Source organism: Colobus angolensis, unplaced genomic scaffold (assembly GCF_000951035.1).
Source record: "Colobus angolensis palliatus isolate OR3802 unplaced genomic scaffold, Cang.pa_1.0 Scaffold124, whole genome shotgun sequence".
NCBI classification, from domain to species: domain Eukaryota; kingdom Metazoa; phylum Chordata; class Mammalia; order Primates; family Cercopithecidae; genus Colobus; species Colobus angolensis.
The window spans coordinates 8,150,833-8,171,228 of NW_012113586.1; the positions used below are offsets into that span (position 1 = coordinate 8,150,833).

Consider the following 20,396-nt stretch of genomic DNA (forward strand, 5'->3'; position numbering starts at 1 on the left):
GTGGTTGGTGTTCTTGATAAGGGAAGTGAGAGAAAGGAGAAGAAATTACTCCCTGCAACAGGAAGGAATAGAAATGAAGCAGTGAGTGTTCAGAAGTTAGATCTACAAGAAGTTTTGCAGACAGACCCTCAGGGCCAGGCAATGTTTGTTTTTGCTTTTTTTTTTAATCTGAAGCCCTTGATTTTATTTTTACAGCATCACTCTAAGGAAGAGTGTGGATTACTGCCATTATTCAGGGCTGGTAATAATAAAAGTTAGCTTTTATCTGCAGGGCTAGGTTAAGGCTGGCATTCTTAGTTTTACATAAAAAAACTGGCTACAGGCTGTGCAGCTGAGGTACTTCAGTCATGTGCCTTCTCTAAAGGATTCTTAGATCCTTAAAATATATAGTATCTTTTAAGTTTGTATCTAAATAGCACTTACTGTTATGTATTATACCTAAATGTTTATTAAAAGTTAGAAGAAATGAGTACCAACAGGAAGGAATGGAAGAGAGGAGATGGGCTAAGACATTGCTGATCTGAGGGACAGACCTCTATCAAATAGAGGGCTGGGAGAAGTGGTGATTAGAAGCAGTGAGGGAACTAAATGGAGCCCTGACTGCACCAAATAAAGTTCTCATTTTGCTGCTTGTTCCAAATAAATTAGTGTCTGTTTGTGTAATGCCAGACTAAATGCCAGTTGTCTAAAGCCAATCAGAATGCAGAAGCAAGCTAAGAACTAAGAGGAAAAATTAATTGCTTTGCCATCATTCCTTTTGGGGCCACATAACCTCTGTAGTGGGGCTCCAGTGGACACCATTTCTCTCATCCACCTCGCTTTTCAAACTTCTCACTCTGGACAGCTTGCTCTTTTCTTAACCATTTATAGGAAATTGCAAAACTTGCATCTTTATGAACTAGAATTTGGAGCCCAAGGAAAAGCAGAGAGTAGCATGAGATGCCAGAAGAGGCCCATTTCCTTCCACAGGAATGAGAACCAAAAACCAAAAAATAGGTAATAGGGCATAGGTAGATTTAAGTCAGGTTGACTTCCCATGGAAGGCCTATGCCATTGTTTATGTGGTAACCTGCATGTTCTTGTGAGAACAGGGGCTGGCTAGGACCTAAGTCTTTCCCCAGCAGCTTGGCATATAATATAAGGCAGCCTCCTCTGGTAAATTCATTCGGCCCTGTTGTTGAGTTCAGACTAACCATGACCCCCTTACCTCTCCACTACCCCAAAGCTTTCCTCAAGATGTCAGCTCTTCTCTTCCCCTCCCATTTCCCCCTCCTTAATCCCACCATTGGCTCATCAGTTATCCAGTTGACTCCACTCTGAAGGAAGACATTCTCTTGGCCTGACTCACTCAGGCCCATTTCTCCACAGGCATCCCCTGACCGCAGACCACAAGGGCCCTAACTAGCTCATGTTTTGTGTTAATGGATGTGAAACCGGAGCAAATCCCCTCACCAAAAGAAAAACCACCCTAAACTCTCCCACACAGGTCTCAGCAGGTTACACAAATATTAGTCCTATCATCCGAATAAATCTGCCCCCGTGGCCCAGAGCTATGGCTCCCCCAACCTCCTGCTGCCTGTGCAGAGTAAAGCTGCTTCAAAAACATATGAGGACCCCAAGGGATGTTGGAGAGGAACTTGGGAAAGACAGGGGCCTATATCCAGAATTCTTTATGCAGGCCCCTTAATCTACAGACTTTTATTAATACTTTATAGTCCTAAAGAAGGACTGTTCCTAGAGAAGTCATGATGGGCTAGACCAGCCAGGAGCTTTGGTGAAGAGGATCTGTGGGCTGGAGTTTGGGGCATAATTAAAACTCAGTATCTGACAGCTGGGCACAGTGGCTTGCGCTTATATGCCCAGCACTTTGGAAGGCTGCAGGGGGAGGATTGCTCGAGACCAAGAATTCAAGACCAGCCTGGGCAAAATAGCTCCATCTCTGATAACTGTGTTTAAATTAGCTGGGCATGATGGCATGTCCCTGTAGTCCCAGCTAATGGGGAGGCTGAGGTGAGAGGATTGCTTGAGTTTGGGAATTTGAGGCTGTAGTGAGCCATGATCATGCTAGTGCACTCCAGCCTGGGCAACAAAGCGAGACTCTATCTCTAAAAGAAAAAAAAAAAGAATGAAAGAAAAAGAAAAAAAAAGAACAGGTATGTATCCTCATTTTACAGATGGGAAAATAGCTCAGAAAATTTAGCTATCTTGCTCAAAATATCAAAAGCAAGTGGCACAGCTGTGATTTTTAACCCAGGTCTGTCATAACTGCAAATTTCTATACCACTCTGCTGCTTTAAGATATCAACAGGCAAAAAATAACCACTGCCCAAATCACATAAAAATAGGACATCAAGGTTTTGGGGACTTCATGTCCTACCCTCCAGCTTACTAAGCCTGCCTGCTATCTCTGGAGATTCCACTATTGCAAACCTAGTTAGGCAATGGGTAATAGCATAGAAGAAACCCTCCTCTATTTAAGCCGAATGTGGACTGAACAATAATAATCACCAGGACTTGGAGAGTCACTAAATAAAGATTTGTTGAGTAAATGGAGGAAGGCTGCCTTCTGTGTATCATTTTGGCCCCCACCCGTAGCACTCCTTTCCACTGTAGCCAGACTCCTGCTCCCAGCTTCAAAGGCTAGGATCCTCTCATAAAGAATTACCAAAGCCAGAGATCCCTACCTTCCTAATATGTACTTATGCCTCATGTGGGCCCTTGAGATCAGACCTGCTTTCCTGCTCTCCCACCATCCATGAGTTGCCTATCTTTCACTCCGTGTTTCCCCAAATCTGGCTAACCTACAGAGTAATGCATGAAAAAAAAAAAAAAACCACAAGGCCTGGCCAGACTTACTATATTACTCTATCCTAGGAGTGTTCTAGGGTGTTCTAATGATCTGTTAAGCATGGGAACCACTGCATTCCACCTCAGTTTGAACAGGCAGCAAGTAAGCAAAAGAGGCAGTGCTGTCCAATATAGGTTGAGAATGGTAGAGAGAAAAAGACAGAATGAATGTGTGTTTGTATAGTTATGATTCTTTTTCTTCTACAAAACACAGCAGTTTATAAACATACGAGCATGTGAATGGAACCCTGTCCACTATGGCTAACATCTCAGGCTCTCAATAATAGAATGTGGTAGCCTAAGATTTTCTTTTGGGGTACCAGGTAGTTCTGCTCAAACTGACTTGAGAGAATGGGCATGTCATTCATCTTTGTCCCATCTAACTTTGGCCAGGTAGAAACAAAAAGAAGCTCTCTACAGGTACCCTTCCTCTTGCACACCAAGGAAGTATCAGGAAGCTGGTGCAAAGGAAAGAAAAAAGGAGCCTCAACTACATACTTTAGTGCAACTCATTTCACTCTAAAGACCCTCTATCTCTTCTACTCTCCCTTCAAATCTCCAGAGTGGGAAATCAGGGAGCTTGCTCAGTTTCTTATATCCCCTGACAACTCCTTCCTAGGGCTAAGGAACCAGCCAGGACACCACGGTCCCTATGGATTACTCTCTACATCCTTAAATAGAAGCTGTAGCAGCCCAGAGTGGAGGGTGGAGGAAGGTGTGCATGCAAGGATCTTGTGCTTTTGAGTTGAGAGGCTTGAATTGGAGGGATGAGTGAGGTATCTGTGTTCAGGTCTGGTCCAGCCACTCTGCCTTCTTGGGGGCCTTGCAAGTATGGACATCCACAGTATTTCTGCATTCCTTGCACCGTACAGCACAGCACCAGTGGAATTTGCACTCACACTGGGTAACACGGGTGACTCGAGTTGTGTCATACCCTCGGCCACAGCACATGATTTCACAACCGTCTGTTCCTTTTGATGTCTTGCTGCAGACACGGCCTGCAGTGCCTAGGGAACCTGGGTTGGGGAAGAGAGGGAGTGAGAACAAAGTTATCTCTTCAGCTGCCCTGGATACCCTTACCCACATTCTCAGAAGGAAGACATAAAGAATCGCTTTTTTGGGCTGGGCACAGTGGCTCACTCATGCCTGTAATCCCAGCGCTTTGGAAGTCCGAGGCAGGAGGAATGCTTGAGTCCAGGAGTTCAAGACCAGCCTGGGAAACATAGCAAGCCCTGCCTCTACAAAAACTTAAAAAATTAGCCATGTGCCGTGGGCATGAGCCTATAGTCCCAGCTACCCAGGAGGCTGAGGTGGGAGTAACACTTGAGGCTGGGAGGTCGAGGCTGCAGTGAGCCGAGATTGTACCACTGCACTCTAGCCTAGGTGACAGTGAAACTCTGTCTCCAAAAAAAAAAAAGCATGGGCTCTGACAGCATATTGTCTGGATTCAAATCCCAGTTCTACCACTCTTAGTTGTGTGATTTAGTCAAAATGAAACATTAACTTAGTTTCTCATATGAAAATAAGCACAATAATAGATTGTTAGATATAATCTCTGTTCATCTGAAGAGGTGAACTGATTACCATGACTGGCTGCAGGCATATTCCTAAGTAATATCCCTTGTATTATTATTATTATTATTATTATTATTATTATTATTATCCCTAAGCATTATCCCTTCCCCTTACAGTGGAAACTCTAGGATAGGGATCATGTTTTTCCCATGCATAGGGAATGCTTAGAACCTCATTCTGACTGATTTTAGCAAAAGAGATCCTGCCAACAGATCATAAAATCAATAGACTTTTGGATGAGTTGGGCCCATCAGAGCATCTACTCCAACCTTTTCCATGGTTAATAAGGATCCAGAGATGGGAAAGTAACTATCCTAGGTTCAAAACGGAGAATAGACGAACTGATTTCTACAGCATTAGTCTCCACATGCCACTGGGATGGGGAGGAAAATGCTAGAACTTCTATTTTTTTATCTCATCAATTTAAAATATTGATGTATGTTTTCTAACATACATATTCAAATAGTGGAACACAGATATAAATAAATATACATATAATGGAGATATATGCTCAAACTGTTTTAATGATAGGAGTAAAGGATCCAGAATGTTAGGAGACCACTGCTCTGGAATGTGGGCTGACTAGGTCTACTGTATATGTTAGTCTCCTAACTCCAAGGGCTGGGTCTTAAGTCCTCTTGGGCACCAAAAACCCCTTCTACACTGTGGAGCTGTGCTGTCCAGGGTAGCAGCCACTAGTCACATATGGTCTTTTACATCTAAATTAATGAAAATTAAGTAAACTAAAAAATTTAGCTCCTCAGTCACACTAGTTATATTCCAAGTACTCAGTAATCACATGTGGCTAGTTGCTACTGTATTGGACAACACAGATAGGAAAACATTTCTATCACCACAGAAACTTCAATTGGACTCTACTGCTTTGGAGGGAATTCCTGGCTCCATATTCTTTCTGGGATGACTTATATTCTTTTAATTCCAGGCCCCACTTTGGGTTTTAGGAGGCCTAATTTTATGCCTCTGAGAAAAACCAACACACATTTGACTTATCCTCCCTCCTAACTCCAAAGTTCCTTCCCTAAAGGTGTATTTTCAGTATGGTAGGGTAGGCTTACACCTCAGATATTATGGAATTATTTCTAGGTATCCAGAGAGTAACCCTCTGAATTAGACCAACTGGGAGGAAAGTATACTTAGTGGCAGGAAATCACTGGGAAAATCAGGAGGACTCCAACTTTTTTTCTTCTAGCACCCTACAAGGTATACAGACTACTTTCTTCATTAATTGCATAGAGCCCCTTCCTGTTTCTGTGCCCAGTCTTACTCCAAGCCACTTGACTCTTCCAGGAATGACAGTGATGGGTGAAAACAAACAGTACCGAAGATAACTGAGGTTTTTTGGCTCCATTTCACCCAAGTCCTGACTGCTGAGCCTGTAGAAAAGAGCCTGGGAGCCCCATGACAATAACCAGAGGAGAAGAGTTCTGCTGCATTGCATGTTGCTAGTTTAACCTATCTGAACCTGAAATGTGAGTCAGGATGGTAACTTTCATTTCCTTAGGGAAAAACCATATCACCTTCCAGCACCTCCAAGAATCCCACCACAAATACCAGACAAACAGACTGAAAAACAACCATTTGCAACTTTACCTGCCTTTGGTAGGGATCTCTCCTTCGTTTCTTTTTCAGCTCTGTTTCAGAATCTTCAATGGCAGGACACTGGATAAAACCTTTCGAGGACATCTTTCTAGCTATAATCTCCCTTACAGGGAACTTTTACCCAGCAGATTGGTCTGTTCTCTGTCCCTGGAACAGGTCATGTGCTTGCCCACCTACTACTCTGATAAGAAATTGCCCACTCTTCTCTCAAGCTATCCAGACACTCCCTACGCTTCAAGGAGCAGCTTAAATTCTACAGTTTCGGCCGGGCGTGGTGGCTCAAGCCTGTAATCCCAGCACTTTGGGAGGTCGAGATGGGCGGATTACAGGCTCAAGCCTGTAATCCCAGCACTTTGGGAGATCGAGACCATCCTGGCTAACACGGTGAAACCCCGTCTCTACTAAAAAATACCAAAAAATTAGCCAGGCGAGGTGGCGGGCGCCTGTAGTCCCAGCTACTCGGGAGGCTGAGGCAGGAGAATGGCGTAAACCCGGGAGGCAGAGCTTGCAGTGAGCTGAGATCCGGCCACTGCACTCCAGCCTGGGTGACAGAGCAAGACTACGTCTCCAAAAAAAAAAAAAAAAATTTCTACAGTTTCTTTTTTTCCCTACATTTTCAAATAAACTTTTATTGATTTCTCCAATCAACTCTCTATGCATTTGTCTACCCATTATGTCTCATTTCTTTAAGTAGATTGCAAACAGCCAAAGGGTTAGGGCTGCATCTTATGTTTCTGTGTAGCCCACACATTGCTTAAAACTGAAAACAGGTAACTAAATTAAACATTCCCTGAATAATGCCCACTCTATCCCAGATGCTGGGATACAAACAAGTGATGCATGACCTCAGGCCCCAAGGAGCTGAGTGACCTCCTCTCTACTTGGGCAGCACTGGGCCTGGTGGACTGAGGCATAAGTCAACAATCTCATGAGCAGGTGTTCATGTGGGGAGGAAACTGCCTCCTCCCACAGCACCCCCTTCCCTAACTCCTGAGACTGAACAGACCATGATTAACCAGGAGTGCCTGCACTACGAACTGGGACTCCATGTCCCTGCCTGCCTTCCTTACTCACCTGCAGCCTTGTCCAAGACACAGTAATCTGGGGAGTTGTCAAAGTAGACAAGATCAGTCCGGGTGGCACGGCGATAGCCTTGGCGGGCTGCGGTGAAGTTGGCACCATCCTGCGTGGCCATCACCTGCACAGCCCCATCATAGCGCCGCCGCAGGTAATCACCTGTGCGGCGGAAATCTGAGAGCGCACGCCAGCAGGTGCGCAGAGTACAGGAACCACTCACGCCATGGCACTTACACTCCAGCTTCAGAAACCGCCGCACAGCCTGGAGGAGGGGGAAGGCAGTTAAGGGAGAGGTAGCTGGTCAGGGCACATTTTAGTCATCTTTTTTTTTTTTTTTTTTTTTTTTTTTTTTTTTTGAGACGGAGTCTCGCTATCACCCAAGCTGGAGTGCAGTGGCCGGATCTCAGCTCACCGCAAGCTCCGCCTCCGAGGTTCACGCCATTCTCCTGCCTCAGCCTCCCGAGTAGCTGGGACTACAGGCGCCCGCCACGTCGCCTGGCTAGTTTTTTGTATTTTTTAGTAGAGACGGGGTTTCACCGTGTTAGCCAGGATGGTCTCGATCTCCTGACCTCGTGATCCGCCCGTCTCGGCCTCCCAAAGTGCTGGGATTACAGGCTTGAGCCACCGCGCCCGGCCCATTTTAGTCATCTCTAGGGTCAAAAAGATGAGTGCTCTTGAGATAGGCTGGACCTGGCCCTGGCTGGCTGATTGAGCTCTTGGTTGTTCTCTCCCACATCAGATCCCACCCATTCTTCCCGATCGAGTTCAAGAAACTCTTTTTCCAGTAAATCTTCCTGGACCAACAGTGCTTTCCTTTTCATGACAGCCCACTGAACTTTGGAGCCACAGGATTCTGTTCACGATAACAGTTTGCTTGCATATCCTCTACTTTTCACATTTTAGAATGCCAGGTACCATGCCTTCTACTTTAGTAGTATGCCATTTTCCGGCATAGTACTAGGCACATAGAAGGTGTTCACATACCAGGGAACTGACTAGAACAACCTCTTATCCTCTCAGTCTTTATGAAAGCTGTTCTTTCCCTTCTTAAAAAGTTACTTCTTTTCTCCACCTTTTCCTACTTTCCACCTGTGTGAAGACTCTTCAGGCACCTGGTTGACCCTAGGCATTCCCAATCTCTCTTGCATTTAGTGCTCCTGTCCCAGGATGTTGGGGCTTTTGGAAGTGACCCAGAAGCCTTCAGCTCTTCCACTTTCACATTTATTTAGTCCATAGTCACACATACTGGTCACCCCCAGCAAATATGAGTGTACTTACACAGACATGAGTACTGACCGTGCGACCACAGCGGTTATTATGTAAGTTCATGAGGGCCCGGGCATCCTTAAGCCTCTTCTCCTTGGCATCCACGAAGGCCTTGGCAAAACGGACACCATAATGGATGTTGTCACTGCAGCCACCCCAGTCAAAGTCCCCACGCTGGTCATGGTGTCGGCCACGGGTGTAGGGGTCACAGCTGCACACACTCAGTTCACCCTGGCTACAGGCACGAGTAATAGCATGGACTACCCCTGCTGATGAGATGGCATATACAAAAGCTGCTTCTCGGCTACCTAGAGAGAGAATTGTAGAGGTGTGCTTCAGGAAGGAGGCCCATGTCTGTCCCCTTCTTCAGCCCATACAACCTCCAACTCTGAAACCTCTTCCCTCCTTTTCTTTCCCAGAGTCACCCCTACACCCCCTTTATTCAAGGTGCCTTTCATTTCCAAGAGCATTCCCCAGAGTATCTGACCTCTTCCCCTCAGCCTTCACTACTCTCTATCCACTTCTTTGTATATCTGACCTTCTGAGCTGACCTATACTCTTGTTTCCTGCCAAATTCCCTGTGTCCATCCATTGAAAAGTCTCCTGGTGAATCATCCCCTCCCACTGAGTGCCAGCCCTGGCTCAGCTAAGCCTGCCTTAGTCCACATTCCAGGCCTTTTCAGGCCCACTCTGCTGGACAGTTCCCCCACAATGGAGACCCCAGCCCAGGGGTCAGCCTGTTTAGAGATCCATGCTACCTTCCCTTGCCTGCTTGCTCTCCCTCCCTGCTCTTGGAGACTGATGAATGATCGCCCCTGTATGCCTGACACCTCCAGATTCCCATCTTGTTCCCTTTCTCCTAGTTTACTGTCTAGCTCTATTTATCTTTTTTGCTGAGCTGAGGCCAAGCCACTGACTCTCCAAATATTTACATATCACCTTTCTGTTTATCTCTTGTTCCCATTACTGTAGTGCTGGGAGTGTTGGGGTGACGATAGTGATGGTGGTGTTAAGAACAGAGGGCCTATGGTAGACCTCAGCCTTACAGTACATGGTAGCCTCCCAAGCTGGGGATTGGAGAGGACAAGGAAAATGAGGGAGAAAGATGGAGGTTCTAGGGAATGTTTTACCTTGGTCTTGTCCCAGAGCACTAGGATTTAGAGGAGCCCCTGTCTACAGATCTAAGGTGCTAAGAGTCTGTTCCCAATTATATCCTGGGCTCTGCCCACAATTCTTCCTCTGGTTATGAAACAGTGTGTGGGAGAGGAGAGGGGAGATCTTGCCTACCCTTCCCACTCACCACCCCCAGGACAGAAACAGAAGGAGTTGACACAGAATGGAAGAGGCCCCTACTTCTGAGCATGACACGGCCAAAGACGGTGTGGTCCCGGTCCAGGGTGGTACAGTTCCAGCGGTGGTGGCGGAATTGGTGCTGACACTCTCGGATCCATTCTCGGGCACCCTCGCCCACTGAACGCATGATGTCTGGGTAACGCTGGCACAGCTGCCGCTGCCGGCTCACCAAACCAGGGATATTGTCACAGATCACTCGTGCCCCCAGTGCCCCAATGTACCTGCAAGGCGGAGAGGGCCCTGTCAGAACATCCCAGCCCTTTTTCTGCATTGGAAGGGAATAAGGAAGGGGTACGTTTAGCATCCAGACCTTGAAGAGATTCTGTCCCCTCTCCCTAACCCACATTCCATAAAGCTGATGAGTAGAACCATTTCCCACAGTTCCGAAGAAGTATTAATAGTTATACAGTTGCAGAGAGAGTAATTGAGTGGCCTCCCACCATCACCAGTTCCCCAGCCAAAGGCCAAAGTGACACACACTCCCAGAACACAGGCTAGGCATGTGTCACATACACAGAAGCTGTGGGCATGTCACACAAACTCATTGTCTGTTTATTTAATAAACATTAAGAGCTTCATGGAAACATAAACGAACAAAATAAGGGTCTGAGACAACACTCTTATGCTCCCATTAACAGGGGTGTCCTGCATGGCTGGTCCACGAAGATACAGTTTGACAGCAGGGGGATGGTGACAGGGAGGGGCTCGTGGGAAGAGACATAGTGAGCAATTTGAGTAATGTTTACAGCTCTAGTCAGACCCGTGGAGCTAAAAAAATCCCCATTCCCAATTGTGAGGTCTGGGGAGGAAGATCCCACCCTCTACTCTCCTCCCCAAACCCTTTATTTCCAGGCCCCAGGGCCTTTCTTAACTAATGAACCTTTAAAACCATCTTCCCCAACCTGGATGGAACTGCACGGGCTGTTTGCAGTGGGAAGCCAAAGGCCAAGATAAGTAAGAGGGTGACTCTCCCCACACTCCAGTCTCCAGTCTGTCCAATATGAACAATTAAAAGAAGGTCAATTGAGATGGGCTACTAAAGAATAGGTGGGTTGCTGGAGTTATTATTGTTTCTCAAGGCAATATTTTCTCTTCCCTCAGTTTGGACCCTGGATCCCACCACAAGCCTCAGGAAGAATATTTCAGAGAGAAAACAGGAGTATACCACCCATTTTCCCCAAAAGGCCACCAAATGAGATCTGACCCATTCGCCCACTTCCTTCAGCTCAACAGCCCAGCTCCATTCTCATTCTCTTTCTCTCCCTTTAACCCCATAGCACCTTCCTTGATTTGCTGGGAACTTTCTATTCTCCTGTCCGGAACGCATCAAAGGGCTGCCCTCCCTCCCCTTTTTGAACAGGTGGGGGCCATGGAGAGCAATTGCTACTGCAGACAGAAAAGACTTGGTTTGAGCTATGAATGAGCCTGTGGTTTGGGAACGGCCCCAAAATGGGCCTAGAAGTGGGTGAGGAGAAGGGAGGGCAGCTGGTGTGGAGAGGGGAAAAGCTAGACTGCCCTGGGCTCTGTGTCCCCCCTTACCACCCCCCCGCATTCCCACAGCCGGCCCTCACCCACAGACTGGATCACCACTGGTGACACCAACTCAAACAAACACAAGGAGGGCTGATGCTTCCCTCTTCGGGAACTCAGCAGGGCTGATGGGGCCCATCTGTCCCGGGGAAGGGGTGAGAGGGCTGGCCCTCCCCTAACAAATCCCATGGAATCAGCGTCCCCAGCACTGTCCATCAGGGCAACAGCTTCCAGGAACAAACAAAATAAACACCCCAGACAGGGCCAGGCCGGAAAGGGCTGCCTGACGCACAGCCCAGAGTTACACCCACTGCTGTGGTGCTTTGTTTGGAGAATCAAGACCGTTGGAGTTGGAGCTTGTCCCTGTCTCACCACTGTTCAGCTTCCCTAATTCAGCCCAAGTACTGCTCTAGGCAATGGGTGTTTTTTTTTTTTTTTTTTTTTACTGGGGCTTGGGTGAGGAGGGTTGGATGGGAATGACAGACCAATAACCCAGCCCTCGTGAGACAGTCTGGAGTGGGGCAGGCCAAACTCAGGCAAAAAGTCCTTCTTGTGGTCTGACTTAAGTCTATTCTGCTGCAGCCCACATAGGTCCTTTTTATTACATCCTCACTGAGTGTGGGAACATCTGTTCAGTATCTAAGATGGGAAGATAATTAAGTATCTCTATTACCACCCTTACTCCACTATGTAACAACCTCAAGACACCACAGAGCAAGGCGCTTGCTTGCTCTCCAGTAGTCAGCCCCTTGTAGTTAGTGTAGGAAGCCTCCAATAAAGCTGAGCCTGAGGCTAACCCCATCTTCCTCTCAGTTCAACACCAGACTGCAAAATGCCTACCATGTGCCAAGCACTGAGCTCAGATGTTAGCGATACAAAGATATTTAAGGCATCTCCCACCTCATGGTCTGGTAGAGTGTTAGACGCCCCGACTCTAGCTTTGTTTTTTCCTTCTGTAAGTTCTTCACTTCCTTCCCAGCTTCCTGCCCCAGAATGCTTCTCTTCACCTGCTTTTGGACAATTCACATCCCTTCATTTGACAAAGTGAAGCATACACTACTCTAGCCCCTTGCTACTCAAAGCGTGGTCCCCAGAACAGCAGTATCTGTATCACCTGGGGATTTGTTAGAAATGCACACACTCAGGCCCCACCCAAGGCCTACCATATCAGAATCTGCATTTCACCAAGATCCCCACATGGTTTGGATGCACTGCTCCACAAAGGCAGGGATTTTTGTCAGTTTTGTTCACTTCAATATCCCCAGTACTGAGAACAGTGCCTGACACATAGTAGGTATGCAATCACTATAATAAACACCTAACTGTTCTGATTTATCCCCAACTCCCTTCTCCCTCTAGTCAGCCATAAACTCCCATTTCCATCACAGCTTTACTTGTCAACAAGTTGGCAGATAGGCAGTTGCCAGCCTATCTGCAGATGTTTTATGTTTGTATATTAAAGACACAAATGGGCCAAGGATCCACTTTTTTTTTCTTTCCTCCTTTCGTGTACAGCCCCTAGTGTACATGGTTCAGCCCACCACATATTGGACTTTGAACAAAGGGATAACACTATTAGCCTCCACGAATCTGCTCTTAATGCCTCACTTTCATTTGTGAAATAAGGATGATAATTACAGAACTTATCTCACTGGATTATTTCAGATTGACAAAGATCATGCTCATAAGGTGTTTGGCCATAGTGCCTGAAGCTCAGTAAGGGCTTATTAAAAGCAACTGCTGTTGGTAACAGTAATGCTAACAATATGACACCACTTTGTGTTTCTCTCCCTTTGTGAGCCCATGAACACAATCCTGTTCTCGTGATTCCCTACATCCAACACCCTACAGAATGCAAAATGGAATAGGAAAGCCCATGCCGGAACCCCTTATTTCTTGGTCTGTTTAGGATAGATAGAGGGAGGGCAGTGGTTAGAGAGTAACGGGAAGAATCTCAAGCTATCAGAAAAATCCAACTATTAACTGGTGAAAATGATGGCCTTCTGCCCCAGAGTGGAACATGGACGTACCAGAGTCAACAGGCATTTCTCTTCCATGGGTTGTACAGAACATCAGTCTTGCTGGTTTTTTCCTCAGAGAAAAGCTTGGGGGCTTAGCCTGCCTTTAGAAGGTAGCTTTTCACCTTATCCCACAAGTGGTGATCACTGAGGCAGGCATCTGGGCCTGTAACTATGACAGGTGTAGAGCAAGGAGGCTGAAACAACCTCTGTACGCACTTCCCAACCTGGCCCTGTTGCAGCCTTCCTCCTTTTCACAGGGGCTGCTAAGTCACTCTGTGTGTCACCTCCCTCCCTCCCTAGCTCTTTCACCCAGGAAATTTTTCCATCTTTAATATGAACCACATCAGGGGAGGGTAGTAGAGGGAGAAAGGAAAAGGGAGAGGGAGTAGTCAAGGGTACAAAATGGGGACTAGGAAAACCCTCATTTGGGTCTTTAGGAACCGCTGCCAGGATGCTGAAATTACCAGAGTGACACTTCCTCACCCAAACACCAATTGGTCCCCAAGACTACATCCCAAACTGGTAAGAAGCAATCAAGAGTCCCAAAAAGCAAACTGCCATCTGGGCCAGATAAAGATGGGCAGTGGTCACTTCATGTTATCTCAACAAAGACCCTAAAGATGCCAAGTCCCCAGCCAGACCAAGCTCATGAAGGCAAAAGGTGGCTTTGATCTCACTCAAAACTTTGAAAGGTTTTTCTCATCCCCCTTCTCCCCTTTCCCTTTCTAAAAGAATGTTTCAAGCCAGATGTAAGATATAGGCCTCTCTGTTCCCCCATCCAGAACCCCCCCCTCCCAGCCTTCCCCAACACTGCAGAGATTAAAAAAAAAAAATCCAAAAGAGAGATTTTTCTGAAACAGGAAAACAGGGAGTGGGGGTTGGGATGAGGAGAGACGCATCTTGAAATGATAGGAATCTGCAGCCCAAGCTGGCGGCCCCTCGGCCAGCTACCCCTCACCCTTCAGCCAAGATTCCAAGTCAAGAGAAGAAAAGCCACAGGGTGCAAGGGGAGAAGAGACCACACTTGGAGAAGGAGGGCTTACACGGGAAGAAGAACGGAGTAAGGAAAGGAAGGGGGGCACTGCATGGTGGAGAGGGGCAATAGCCCAGTCCAACAGGCCAGTTTGATTGCGGGGTGAAGAGGAAAGACTGAGTCTTTTCTAGGTTCAACTCTCCCTGCCTTGCCCTCTCCCCAGGGTGGGGAAGAAGAGAAAGCAGCTCCTTCTCCTACGGGAAGGTGATGAGTGCCATCCAAGGAATAGTGGGCAGGGAGGATTCTAAAAAGAACAGACACCAGACATCCAGTGGATCTGTAATGCCTTTTTGCCTCATCTGCCCTCTTGTGAAGTGTCTGGAGTCTAGGGCCTGCAAGAAATGTGGGGAGGGGTTCTCTTAGTACCTTTGGACTCCGCAGCCCTCTGGCTCTTGGAGGGGAGAAATGGGAGATAGGAAAGAATAGGAAGAAGGGAAGGAGACAAATTTTCCAAGTGACATCCTCAAAACGGTGGCCGAAGACAAACGCCTAGATAATGCAAATCCATGCATTTTGTTTTAATTGTGGGAGTTAATGCGGTAAATTTTGCCTCGATTCCATTTCTAAGCCTCGGCTGGGTGCTGCTGCCTCACCAAAGCCTTCCTGTGATATGGGTGGGCTAGACTAGCGAGCTGCCCCTTTCTCCACCTCTAAGAGGGCGACCTTAGACATTTGGGGCCCTGGCGAAGCTATTGCAGCCCCTGGAAGGTCATTGGTTCCTTGAACTCACCCTGAGGGAAACTCGGAAGGTAGCTTCTGCCCTAAGGAGCTTGAGCTGAAATAGAGGAGGTACAGCCCATGGAGACCTAAGGAGCCGCGACCACCGGGCGTCCTGGCTCCGAATGCCCCGCGCCTTTCTCACCAGGCGTGTAAGACGCGGCGCCCCACCCTCCCGCCACCCCGGGACTTCAGATTTCAGTGACAGTCCTGCCCGAATGTTCTCCAACTCCGTCGAAGCGACAGCCTGGTCCAGTGAGCAGCCAGTCCCTCCAGGCGCCTCCGGGCCTCTCCTATCAAGCGCCTCTCCCGCCCAGCCTAAGAGCCCCACTTACCACCAGGACGTGTCTACGCGGGCCGGCAGCGTCAGCAGCAGCAGGAGCAGAAGGCAGGCAAGACCTAGGCGGGCCGAAGCCCGGGAGCCGTCGGGGACCGCAGGCGAGGGCACAGGGACCGGGGCGCGGGCGCGCCGAAGCGGGAGCTGCGCAGCTTCCTCCGCACCACCCGGTCTCAGCATAGCTCCCCGAAGACTCCCGCCGCGCAGCCCGGGGGGGGCGTGGACGGGGCACCTTCTAGGGGTACTCACGCTGCTCCTACCTCATCCCCCTGGGGGGCCATGGGGTTCGCCGGCGGCTGGGGACCTAGGGTCACCTGGGGTCCAGAGCCCGGGAGCAGGGTCCCAGAGAGGGGCGCAAGTTGCAGTGTCCGGAAGCCGACGACGGCGCGCCGAACCCGGGGTCTGGGGCCCGCTGCCTGAGCACCGCGTGCGATGTCAGGGGGTCTGCGGCGCAGAAGGGAGCTGCGGGCCTAGTGTGCGGACAGCCCCTTCGGCCGCGGGCTCTCATTGGACGGGGCGGGGCGGGGCCGAGGCCGGGGACACGCGCGGCCCTTAGGGCGGCTCCGCCCGCGCCAAGCCCGGGGCGCTCCGCGGCGCCCTAGGTGTAGCGGCCGCCTCCGCCCCTCGGGGCTCCAGCGCGCCACCGCACCGCTCCCCCACCTGCTCCCGCGCGCTGCGACGGGGCGCCGCGGCTCCCTCCTGCGCCCGGAGCGCCCAGTCCCTGCCGACACCGCGCCACCGGGTCCTAGCGCCCTTCAATCGGCAGCCCCACTGGCGGAGCGGGAAGGGGATGCGGGCACTTCCCTCCTGTCCCCAACCTACAGTGACACTGGCGCTGAGCACGGAGGATGCACTCATTTCCTCCATCCTTGCTCTTCTGTGAAATGGGTGGAGTCCCTGCCACCGGGAGTTGGGGGTCTTGACTACCTTTTCAACACTGCCTACAGGGGCGCCGTGGGCAGTCGGCTTCGGGCAGGGGATGCTTTCAGCTAGAGCTAATCGCCCTGCTTCTTCCGACCCACTGCAACCCCAACCCCCAACGCATCACGTTTAGACCTGGCTCCTGCCTGCCCGGCCTGCGCGGCCCGGTGCTTTTCTTTACGGACCGGGAATCGACTGCCGACGTTAAGGGGGCACCTGCGGACTCCCCGCCCCTTACGGCCGGGCTCGGCGGAGCTCAGTCTCTCCCCGCTCCCCCTCTGTGCCTCGGTCCTCCACCCTCTCGGGCGGGGCTGAGAGTATGAAAGAATCAGAAACAGCTGGGAGGTTTTCCCGCACCAGAGGCCAGGGTGGGGGTCCTGCCGAGAGGGTGGAAGCCCTGGAGCTTTTTCCCTCCTTCGCCTTCCCATCCTGCCTCCTCCCCACTGCTCTCTCACCCTCCCTCCGCCCGCAGATCGCCTGGGGGCGTGGTAAATCGGGAAGGGGTGGGGAGGTGCAGTCTGCCGTAAGTGACTCTCCTCTCCCCACTACCCCAACCCTCAAACCTCCCAGGATAGCAGGTACAGCCCCTGCGGGCACAGTGGCCCTTAGAACTAAAATTCTTTTTAAAATCCTGGGCCTTCCAACTTCGAGAGTTCAGAGTTCACCTGGGGTCCCGCTCCAGTCCCTTCTTCAGCCTCAGTTTCTCCCACCTCGCAGGTGTCTTTCCTGCCTCCTCATGTGATTTTAAAGTCCTGGTGTGAACAACTAACTAGTAACTGCCGATGCTCCCCAACCCCAAATTCACTGTCAGTCTTTGGCTGGGGGTTGGGGGCGGTGGTGGCGTTAGAGGTGCCTCCTGAGTGTAAGCAGATGGGGTGCAGCTGACTTAGATTCAGAGGAACCTAAAGTTTTCCTGAGAGGGGCAGGTGGGAGAGGAATGAGCCCAGGCTCATTATTGGTTGGGCCCCTTTCCTTGGACCACTCTTTCACCTCCTCCCTGCCCGGCCCCATCCCTACACAGGGCAGACATCTCAGAGACAGAGATAGTGGAGATGGTTTCAGATGAACTTTTATCCTATCTCCCACCGCCTCCTGGTCCTAGCGCCCCTCACTCCGCAACCCCATCTTCTGTGGGTGATGGCCAGGTGGGCAGAGCGGGAAGGGGCTGCAAGCACTTCCTTCCTGTCCCCAACCTACAGTGACACTCCTTTACCCCCACTTTCTGTGGTAAGGTGCTGAGTGCATTCATTAATTCAACAAATACTTATTTCCTATCACATGCCAGGACTGTGCTAGGCATTAGGGGCACATTGGTGAACAATCTATGCCCTCATGGAGTTTGCATTCTATTGCAGGAGGATAGACCATAAACAATAAACATCAGAAGTAAAACAGAGCATGTTAGAAAGTAGTAAGTTCAGTGGTAAAGAGAGCACAGTCAAGGGGATGATTACAGTTGCAACTAGGATGATCAGGGTAGGCCTCATTAAGGTGACATTCAAGCAGAGATTTGAAGGAGGTGAGGAAATGAGCAAGGCAGCTTCCTGGTGAAGAGCATCCCAAGCCGAGTGCAGAGCCGGTACAGGGACCCAAAGGCAGGAGTGGGCTGGTGTATGAGGGCTATCGAGAAGGCCATCCAGCTGGAGCGGAGTGCGCCACGGAGGAAGAGAATTCAGATGAGTCCCTGAGGTGCTCCAAGTCATAAATGGGAGGCAGTGCTCCCCACTTGGGTGGAAAGTGGGGGCTGGGCTGGAGCTGGATGGGAGTTGGAGTGGACTGAATACAGAGACCTCTCAGGGCCGACTTCCTGGCACAGAAACTGGGACTATATCCTTTGTGACCGACCAGCTAACTTGTTTTCTTCCCCTTCTCTCCCTTTCTTTTTGTCAGGCGGGCTCCAGTTGGCCCGGCTATTTCCTTAGAAAGGCACAGACGCTGTGCCTAGTTTTCCTGAGAGGGGCAGGTGGGAGAGGAATGAGCCCAGGCTCATTCTTGGCTGGGCCCCTTTCCTTGGACCACTCTTTCACCTCCTCCCAGCCCGGCCCCATCCCTACACAGGGCAGTCTTGGAGCTCCAGCAGCCTCTCCCAGACTCCCCTGTGTGTTTAGACCTGGGTGTGACTCTGGCCCTGTGTTTATTTCTACATATGGGCCTGGAGTTGGTGGGAAGCGCGGGGAGAGAGAAAGTTGGCTGAATATGATCACATCAGCCCTAACCTAAAGTGGACTCGCCCACATGAGCCCCCAAATCACTTCAGAGGCCCCTTCTTTGGCCTGAGCTGTCTTTATAGTCAAGTGGGACTGTGTCTTGGCACAACATAGATGCTCAAGTATTAAAGCATGTTTTTGAGGCCCGGGCTTGGTGACTTACGCCTATAATCCCAGCACATTGGGAGGCCGAGATGGGAGGATGGCTGGAGCACAGGAGTTAGAGACTAGCCTGTTCAATACGGTGAGACCCCCCAAAACTTTTAAATTAGCCAGGTGTGGTCACACACACCTATGGTCCCAGCTACTTGAGAGACTGAGGCAACAGGATAGTTTACGCCCAGGAAGTCAAGGCTGCAGTGAGGCACGAATGCACCACTGCACTCCATCCTGGGCAACAGAGTGAGACCCTGTCTCAAAATAAATAAATAGAAATTAAAAAAAAATTAAAAGCGTGTTTCTGAGCTGAAGGGCGGTGGGGGGCAGGGGCAGGGGGTGGCCAGGAACACCAGCAGCTCTGAGAGGGAAGGAAGTGGGTGAGGGGACTAGATTTCTCTCTAAGGTTTACAAGTCACCTCTGCCCCCAGAGTGGACAACCTAGGCTGGGGCTTGGCTCCTTCTGCTTCTTCGTCCCCTCTCCTCTGAGTCCCCCGCTCCCCAGGAGGAATCTCAGGCTGCAGGAGCCAGCTGACTGCAAGAGCTGCACTCAACCACTTAACTAGAGAACAAATATGGAGCCAGAGAAGAGGTTTTCTGGGATCTGCCTCTTTGGAGCTTCAAATCTCAAAATAAACTTCCAGTCTCAAGGTCCTAGACACTACTGGAGAGCTCAGCTCCTCACGCAAAGGCCTGTTGTGGGGCTGCCAGGCAGAGGGTCAAGGCCAGAGGCTCAAGCTAGCTCCTGACCTGCATCTTCATTTTATTCCACACTGTCACTCTCAGTTCTGGGAGCCAGAGGGAGGAGTCACTGATCTGAGAGTTAAGTTCTGGTCTGTAGAACCCTGCATGGAGTCAAGTCAGCACCTACTGAGCACCTGCTGTGTGCCCAACACTGGCCAGGGTATCCTAAATAACAAGGAGCAAAAGGCATTACGCCCAAGGCATTTTCATGGAAATATAATAAAACTGCTGGTGGCACACTAGGCTCTGCTGAGGTTCAAGGGTGCGTGCTGCAGACATGGTGAACTGTATCAGCAGAGACCTGAGGAAGAATCCCAGGTCCCCTCAAGGCTGCCAGATTACCTGGGGCCTCCAGCAGGACAGCTTCCACCCAGCCAGCAGAGTCGGGTCCGCCCTCTTCCTCATAGTGGCACTAGAGCCTCCTTCTGTCCTTTCGAAAGTGGGTGACCAAAGAAGAAGGGTCCACTCTCACCCTTGATATCACCTTATGCTCTGCTCTCTCATGGGGCAGAGTTAAGATTTCTCTTCACTCTGTTCTCAGCTATGCGTGGCTGAATGATTTTGAATTTTTGCTGGCCCTTGGATGGGAGGGGAGATGAGCTAAGGGGAGCTGGGGTGTGGGTAAACAGCTCTTACCCCGCCCTGCTCTATCCTCCAGAAGGCTCCCCTTCCCTGGGCCCCTTTGGCGATGACCTTCTCTTTTTCCCGGTGGGTGGGAGGTGGTGTGGATGGTAACGAGCAGAGAGAAAGGCCAAGAAGGGGCTGGGGGGAGGTTTGGATGGGAGTCAAGGAATTCCTGAGCCTGCTGCTTGCACAAGGGGCCCTGAGACGCCTTTCCTGAGATTTCTTTGCAAACCGAGGCAGGTCTTATTTGAAATAGGGCCAGGTTCACACAGGTAACTAATGCCTCACCTCTTGCCCTGCCACCCCATGCAGGTGTCTGGGGAAGTAAAGGAAGCTTGGGAGGAACCCAGGCGCTGTTAAAGCGGGGG

The 20,396-nt window shown here is 50.0% G+C and overlaps 1 protein-coding gene across 2 annotated transcripts in view; it reads right to left on the reverse strand.

Moving 5' to 3' along the window:
- Positions 1 to 2,852: 2,852 nt before the first annotated feature.
- WNT2B (wingless-type MMTV integration site family, member 2B) overlaps positions 2,853 to 20,396 on the reverse strand; it is a 75,444-nt gene continuing 57,900 nt past the window's right edge. The window contains exons 1-5 of one of the 2 annotated variants that reach the window (XM_011933167.1): positions 15,375 to 16,099; positions 9,739 to 9,959; positions 8,416 to 8,693; positions 7,117 to 7,381; positions 2,853 to 3,863 (exon numbers count right to left, since the gene is read on the reverse strand). In XM_011933167.1, the coding sequence (XP_011788557.1) occupies positions 3,634 to 3,863; positions 7,117 to 7,381; positions 8,416 to 8,693; positions 9,739 to 9,959; positions 15,375 to 15,556 (1,176 nt within the window). In that variant the 5' untranslated portion in view covers positions 15,557 to 16,099 and the 3' untranslated portion in view covers positions 2,853 to 3,633. Of the gene's footprint in view, positions 3,864 to 7,116; positions 7,382 to 8,415; positions 8,694 to 9,738; positions 9,960 to 15,374; positions 16,100 to 20,396 lie in introns of those variants that run through there. The other variant, XM_011933168.1, reaches the window with a different exon arrangement.